General features: G+C 35.8%; 1 protein-coding gene and 1 long non-coding RNA gene across 2 annotated transcripts; one reads left to right on the top strand and one right to left on the bottom strand.

Moving 5' to 3' along the window:
* Nucleotides 1-1,928: 1,928 nt before the first annotated feature.
* Nucleotides 1,929-5,897, top strand: LOC113295677 (coatomer subunit zeta-1-like). The gene is made up of 6 exons (XM_026544004.1): nucleotides 1,929-2,057; nucleotides 2,176-2,335; nucleotides 4,605-4,752; nucleotides 4,844-4,921; nucleotides 5,396-5,480; nucleotides 5,604-5,897. Exons 1-6 carry the CDS (start codon nucleotides 2,040-2,042, stop codon nucleotides 5,661-5,663), a joined length of 549 nt encoding a protein of 182 aa, XP_026399789.1. The 5' UTR covers nucleotides 1,929-2,039; the 3' UTR covers nucleotides 5,664-5,897.
* A 407-nt stretch (nucleotides 5,898-6,304) lies between these two features.
* LOC113300516 lies at nucleotides 6,305-8,162 on the bottom strand. Its single transcript, XR_003335818.1, has 3 exons — nucleotides 7,994-8,162; nucleotides 7,745-7,816; nucleotides 6,305-6,569 (listed from the first exon to the last, which is right to left on the bottom strand). It is a non-coding gene; the product is annotated as an uncharacterized LOC113300516 (long non-coding RNA).

Raw genomic sequence — 8,162 nt, 5'->3', positions numbered from 1 at the left:
TCTACATGATGGCCATGCATATCTCAACTTCACACCTTCAACATTGCAGTTTGCTGGTGGTTTTGCATCTTCCGTGCAAAGGAATCTTCCAAATCCCACAGCGCTCGATAAGGAAAACCATCTTCCGGAAATCAAGCACGCCATATTCTTTACGTTTAGCAGGGAAAATCTCGTACGACAAAAAGAACTTTAAAGTTATTTAGAAAGGTTATGCTGCCCAACAATCAAATACTGTTGAATCTGTATATATTTTTGTTTTTTCCTGTTATATATCTTAGTCACCAAATTAATTCACTTCACATTGCAGAACTTTTGGCGTTGGGTGTATCCAAAAGGTTACCATGCAGATAGTTCCCGACAATGAGCAGCTATTGCGGGCATCAATAGTTTTCCATTCTGAAATCCCGGTGCTTGCAATCATGCAAGATAGAGAAACAACACCGATGATATAATTAAGCGAGAACAAATGCATTTTTCTAACTGATGATGACGAAGTATATATTGATATTGTTAATCATTCTTTGCGATTGATAATTATGCACTTTCACATATCCTCCTGATAAATTTGCGTTTTTTTGACATAAGGATTTGAATGATGTATTTAGGACAACATGGGAAATGAGAGGACGAAAACCAGAGTCAAAACCACAAACCATTTAAATTGACAAATTGAACCGATGAATTTTACTTCGCTTCCATATGGTTGCACCATTTACATAGCTTAAAATAGAGAGAAAACAATCAAAATAATAAGTTCATCATCAATGAAATTTTAATTTTCTATAACGGAGCAATAAATTTATTTCGATTTCAATATCCGAAAGATTTAATAGAGAAATAAAACAGTGGGTACGGTGATGAGTAAATGAGGCTACCACTTATATGTGAAATCGGGAAAGTGGAAGTCTTGTACAGTGGTAAAGTCACTCGAGGACTCATAGACTGGTCATTGTGGGAATAACAGATAGTTATTTTTTTTCTCATTTGTCTAGTGTTTGACTGGGCTCAATTTGACTAAGATCTATTTGAGTTAGGTCGTCGGTCACGTAACTTTGCTTCAATAGTTTTTATTTATGATTTCAGTAAATGGTGGCACTATTTATTCATTATGAATTTTTGTATCCTTTAACAAGACAATTTTTATTACTCCCTCCGTTGACTTTTAATAGGCTGGTTTCTTAATTGGGAAAGTCAAATGTTAATTTAATTTTCTGGGATCATTTTTCTCTTAACTTCTTTTGATGACAAGTGTCATGTGGACCATTTCACTTTCACTTCTTTTATTGATGAGTGTCATGAGGACCACTTTCAATGATTAGTTCTCTTAATTTCCTTAAACTTCTCTAAAAACATAACAACCTATTAAAAAGGAGTGGAGAGAGTATGATTTTAGTATCTAAATGATTATGGAGAGAAATAAAACAATGAACTTGCTATTAAGTGACCGAGGCAAACTAAAAAATTGTTATGATACAATTGTAAAATTATTGGGTGATGATATCAGTTACGTGGTAGCCTCGTCCGTCAAATTTTATTTAAAAATCTTATAAAAATATGAAAGACCACAATCCATATTTGAGACCTGGAAAAACTTTTTATTTCCAACTTGTGGAACTTACATCTCCGGAAATAAGAGCCTCTCAACTAGAGGTTCTTAAGCTTCCTCCCCTGTAAGAACATAAATTCTAGGTTGGTGTAGTTCTAGGAACCACTCTTCTATCTTATCAATAAAAATAAAATCAAAAAATGCAAAACTTACCGACGGTTACTTGCAACCGACAGGTTTATAATTTTAAATGGGCCAAAGTATACATAACTTTGGAGGGCTGGAATTGACACAAAATGCAAGATCCATTGACGGAAAGATGAATCCGACACTTTTACGTTTTAACTGGGCCAAAGTATACATAACTCACGCCGTCCAATGGGTATGTATATGATGACCAAAAATTGGCGCTCTGTACAGACAGAAGCAAAATTTCTTCTCACTTAGATTTCAGACCTAATCCCGTCTTCTTCCTCTGTAAAATTTCACAGTAATGGCGAATTTCTCACGGGTAAGCAATCACATCTTCATCTCTCAAATCTCTCAATTTTAAGATCTGTTTTTATTTTTCGAAATCTGGTTATGAATCTGTGATTTTGACAATAGATCTTGATGTAATTTTGTTGTAGGAATCATGTCCATCGATAAAGAACATATTATTATTAGATTCAGAAGGAAATCGTGTAGCTGTTAAGTATTACTCAGATGAATGGCCAACACAAAGTGCTCAATTGGGATTTGAGAAATCTGTGTTTACTAAGACACAAAAGACTAATGCCAGAACAGAAGGTAGATCACATAGAAACACTCATTTTTATTTCCAGTAGACGACGATCTGTAGAATATGCTTAATTTGTATTGCATTTGTTAATAATAGCTTATGATTATTTTTTATTATAATCAATGTTGGTAATTGGGATGAATTTGGTCGAGGAAGACTTGAATTTGTAGTATGTGCATCACCGACAATGGGTTATCTTTACCGGAATTTTGTTTTGAAGAGTATACTACAAACTAGTTTTGTTGTTAAACCAAATTCCTGTAAAGATTAAACCACTGTCAGTGCACATTTGTAAGTTCAAGTGTTTCTTTTGGTGTTCTCAACTTGAGAAACCAGGCAAATTCAATATCTGTCTTAAGTTGTTAAATCAGTAAAGTTCATATGAATTGGTGACCTACTTGATGTGTGAATCTAATTTTTGTAAGTGGAAGTACTTTTTTTAGGCTAGGAGTTCTTAGATTGATATGAGAAGCGGTGAACTACTTGATGTCTGAATCAGAGAATTTATTGCATGTTTTCTTCTTCTTCTTTTTACTTTTTCATTTGAAGTAGTTTCGTTGGGAGTTCGTAGTGAAAGAGCGCGGAGTTTATTGTGCACTGTTGTGAATTTAATTGCACGAAGAGAGGTGGGGGTTGGGAACACGTTAGTGGCTGAGAAACATTTTGCTTGATTAGTGTAAGGTAGTGCTTGTGCTGTTTTGGTAGAATTGGCAGGAGTGACCTAAAGGCAGTTGGAATATAGCTAAACTAGCCAAGTTTTATGTGGAGCAACTACACATTTATCAAGTCAGACATGTAATGTTTATGTTGGTTATTTTGGGTAAAATTAAGAAATAGATTGAGGCTGAGTTTTATGTGCAAAAAGTGGGAAGCTCATAGCATGTTCTCATTTGTTCTAATTATTTTTCTTACAACTTGATCGCTACTTACAACACACGCTTTTGTTGTATCGCTGCTATGTTATTGTTGTGTGTAGCAGCACCATAATACATCACTTGCTGCCTTACTGCATCACTTTAGAATATATTTTGGAAACACTATAATACACCCTTGACCAAATGTTGTTAAGTCTAAAATGTGATGTTTCAATTACATGAAATGGTTGGTTGCTGTACTGCTACACCAAAAATGACATAGCAGTGCTACATCTGAATTTTTCCTAAGTTCATTGTGGGGGTAGACAGTAGACTTATCCTAGTGGCTGTGCTAACACCCAAGACAACTCTGAAACTATATGGAAGGTGGCTTCCGTATAGGCATGAAACTTTTCTCCACCTATTGACGGATCCAGGTGGGCTTAAAAGCCAAATATGACCTGGGATAACACACTACACTGTATCATGCCATTTTTTTCTTTTATATAAAACAAAGTTTAGGTAATGGACGTGAGCGGCTGACCCGGGATTAAGCCCAGGTTAGCCCTCTCATAGGTTCGTCCCTGACTTCAAGGATTATCGCAGTACTGATCCAAAATAAGACAATTGTGGGGGAAGACAGGGACGGATCTATGAGAGGCCTAACCTGGGATTAAGCCCTGGTCAGCCCCTTGAGTCCATTACGTAAATTTTTAATTTTTTTTGCCTGATATCTGGTGTTGGCTATTAAGCCCACCTTGGTCCGGCAATGCTTGGGGTCGAGTTCAATGTGCTTTGACACACCTCATTGCTAGTGAACATTGAATAGATCTATGGTGTTAGAAAGTTAACCTCTTCTTTGTACTACATGATTATGTTGTTAGGCATGGAATGTCAAGAATCAAGATAGATCTTTTTCTTCACCGGGGTGGTAATATTTGGATACAGTGTGGCGTTTCAGTATAGGCAGTAGCTGTAGTAACTGTTAAGACAATTCTGAATCTGTATATAAAGTTTCTTCTATATCTATATGCACTCTTCTGAACCCATATTTTGTCTGATTTTGAATCCACACCTGTATAACCCCCGAGTCCGAGTTCAATAGGAAAACACAACGGTTTCATCTTGATTTACCTTACTCCAAATGCACATCTAATAGATCCATGTTGTTAGCAAGTTAGCCATTTGTCTGATATGCTCTATTTCTTTAATGCTACTGGAAGGAAACAGAGCACCAAGAAGACATAAGAAAGTCGTTGTTAGCAAGTTAGCCACTCTATTTCGTTACTATATTCAGCCTTGACCAAATAATAGCTTCAGTATTGCATATTTGGTGTTTCATAGAACAAACAGTTTGGTTTATATTTATATGGTTCGTTTCCAACTCAGTTGCTGCTTCATTAATGTTTGGGTACATCTACAGCGGAGATAGCAATGTTTGAGAACAACATCGTTGTCTATAAGTTCTTCCAAGATCTACACTTTTATGTAACCGGAGGGGATGATGAAAACGAACTCATCTTAGCTACAGTTCTTCAGGGATTTTTCGATGCAGTTACGCTTATCCTAAGGTGCATTTTCTAAAACTGTTTATCATTTGGTCATCTTTGATTGTTTAGCTTTTGATCTGTTAATCTGTAATGTTTTGTATCATCTTTCCAGGAGCAATGTTGACAAAAGGGAGGCACTCGAAAATTTGGATCTTATCCTTTTATGCCTTGATGAGATTGTTGATGGGGGGTATGAAAATTTTTGCTAAGTTCGAAATTACTTGTAACCTAGTCTGAGTTGATATATTGTTTAGCTACTCATATTTTGTTGGTGTGAATAGTTTTATCTTGGAGATGACATAAATATGGTAATTAGAGTTAGGGAAACATCCTCGACTTTTCTTCTCCCTGTACACATTGGTTAGTCTTTAAGATGCCAAAGTAGGAAATTTGGGTTTTACTCTTTCACACCGACTGTCTCCTGAAATTCTTGACGGAGTACTGGACCTAGTTAATATACTCCATTAGATATTTCCTTAAAAATGTTGAAACCTACACACGGAATAGTTGAACTGAACCAATGAGTTTGTGAGGGTTGGATTTCACGATCAAACGGAACTTTGTATACTATTTCTTCTTCTTCTGGCAAATTCGTTGAATGTTATTCTATTTTAGTGAAACTGATTATTTTGTTTTGTTTTGTTTTGTTTTTTCAACTTTGTAGGATAATTCTTGAAACAGACGCAAGCGTTATTGCTGGTAAAGTGGAAAGCCATAGCGTGGATGCTTCAGCACCTTTATCCGAGCAGGTAACATACCTCTTCTCAGTTCCCCCATTCGAAACATATCCAGATGAAGTATGAGTTGGCAGAGCAAAAATCCGAGCTAACACCATTGCTGTTCCTTTGTTTGTGTTTTTTTTTCCCTTGCAGACAATATCGCAGGCACTTGCCACCGCTCGTGAACATTTTACAAGATCCCTTCTCAAGTGATGAACCCATTATTACCATTGCTCATTTTTCTTCCCTTTTCGCGTTTCTTTTCTGTTTTTATTTTTTGAAAGGTGGTCCATTTTAAAGAGGATAAACCGGATCCCTTACCCCAATTTGTCTCTTACTAAAACATGATCAGCTTTCACAGATGAAATTCCAGAGTAGTAGTGTTGTAATTCGACCTTGATGATATTATTTCCTTACTTTTTACAAATTTATGGTGTTGTTCATTTACTCAAGCCTTCTTTGATGCGTTTCGAGTTAGGTATATGTAAAGGTGGACATTAATATGGTATTCTTATGCATGATGCGTACAGCGGCGATCTAAGAAAAACAATCGTGTTTCAGCAAGAATGATCCACATACTAGCACACCCAGGTTTTACAGGAGATTTATTGCAATTTGCAAGAGAGATCTCACCATTGATTTGAAAATCGGGAGTCCACCGATATTCACTTAGACTAGGAGCGTGCAACAGACGGTTGCGGATTAGGGATCACCCGCAACCAAACTGTCAAAGTTGCGGATTTGGAAAATCAAACCGTGTCCGGCACAATCACCCGCGGATTTCTCATCAGCGGATTAGCGGATGATACGGGCCGGATGCAGATTAACCGCAGATTTAGTCAGGAAAAATAAAATAAAACAAATAAAACTACTAAGTTCAGAAACTAGAAATTTTAACACAAAAGATAGTAGTACTGTTAACACAAAAGAGTATTGTGTTTTTTTTACGGAAACAAAAAAGTACTAATTCTTGCAAGAACGGAAGGTAAACTATCAAATGCAACAATAAGTCTGGTGCCATGAACTTCTGCTGCCGAAAAAGAGTCCTTGAATTTGAGTACTAGTTCATTCAATCCATAATTGATATGTCAGGAATTTCCTTCAAGATTTCTTCCCCATCTGCAAAAGAAAAACATAATGAAAGGCGATGATTTTTGACAAGACAGGAAACCAAAGAAGAGTTCAACAAAAACCGATATCAAGTTCATATAAAAAAAAGACTTAAAGTACATCAGTAGATACCCACTGTTTCACACCACACCACCAGAATATTACAAAAACTCGCCGCATTTTCTTTGTATATTAGCATATACACTAGAGTCTGAATTGACAGAAACCACTACTGTGGAGCCATTTTTATTTTTAAAAGAAGATTGAAATAGGCCTCTCTATTAATATTTGATAAGAGAGATGCATAAAGTCAAAATTTGTGAACCTGACACTTACAACAGCAGAAGCTAAGTACCAGTGGAGTGGAAATTTATTACTTGCATCATCTAAACTCAATGACAGTGATGTGCATATTAAATGAATTTGCTTATGCTTGACAGTAATATCACAAGCATCATGTATCCTCCAACTAACCACTTTAGGATGGATGTGAATGTGTTCTGCACCCAAATGAAAAGATAGAATACAGATTTTATATGACATAAAAGGAGCACACACCACCGAGGTATATTCGCATTTCAGCACAAAGGTATTTGCGCATTTTACCTCTCCTCCATTTAATTACAAGTGAACTATGAAGTAGCAATGTACAACTTTCAACTACATTTGGCTAGATCTTCATCGTACAAATGCAAGAACTTATCAAACAAAACAGCAGCACTCAACTTCTCTTAAAAATTGGAAAAGGTCAAAATAATTTTTATTGAGACATTAGAGGGACACTTAACCTCAGATAATAATATAGGTAGGTTTCTAGACAGAATTATAAACAACCAATTAGAGGGACACTTAACCTCCCAAATTTCAATAACAAGATTTTCCCTTCCATAACCAACAGTGAACTTAACTGTACAACAATAACTTTCCATCTAATGATGACACATTTGATACATCCACCATGTGCTCATACCAAATGAACTTGTGCCAGAAACATAATTCTAATAACTGAGAAAGTAAACAAGAAACGTTCATTTTTCAAATCTTAAATCTCCTGAACAATCAAAACATATTCATCAATTGCAAAACACCCATCACACAATAGCTACCATCAGAATTCAATTCACGACTGGGACAAGAAAAATTCAAAAAAAAAATTAAGTATGGAAGAAATCTAGAGATTTTACCTGGATAAAGAATCTAACTCAAGGAAATAGAACTGATGACCGGTCGGAGATCTATTTTTTGGCCGAGGATCTCTAGCAACAAGAACAACCAATGAAAATCAACCAATGAAATCTTCAGGTGCACAGAATCATGTGATGTCAAACAATAATCAAACGAATTCATGACTTAAATCACAGAGTAATCTAACCAATTCATTTAAGAAAATAATAAAAAATGTAGGAAGAAAAACCTAATTGATTTCAGCATACCTTACCGATTTCTTGATATTTCTGGTTTGAATAACGGTGAAATTGACAGAAGGAGAAGATAAATCAACTCTTGCAGGAGAAATCTTGCAAAAATCCTACTTCAAGTATCGTTTCCAGTAGGAATCATGGAAGAGAGACAGCAGGGTTTCGATTTAGGTTTTTGAGTTTC

Source organism: Papaver somniferum, chromosome 7 (assembly GCF_003573695.1).
Source record: "Papaver somniferum cultivar HN1 chromosome 7, ASM357369v1, whole genome shotgun sequence".
In the NCBI taxonomy this organism is placed as follows: Eukaryota; Viridiplantae; Streptophyta; class Magnoliopsida; order Ranunculales; family Papaveraceae; genus Papaver; species Papaver somniferum.
This window is presented reverse-complemented; position numbering and strand designations above follow the sequence as displayed.

What these genes read in the sequence shown, in the direction of transcription:
- LOC113295677 (XM_026544004.1), top strand. An exon ending in GACTAATGCCAGAACAGAAG is followed by an intron (nt 2,336 to 4,604) that starts GTAGATCACATA and finishes GTACATCTACAG; the next exon opens with CGGAGATAGCAATGTTTGAG. An exon ending in GCAGTTACGCTTATCCTAAG is followed by an intron (nt 4,753 to 4,843) that starts GTGCATTTTCTA and finishes TCATCTTTCCAG; the next exon opens with GAGCAATGTTGACAAAAGGG.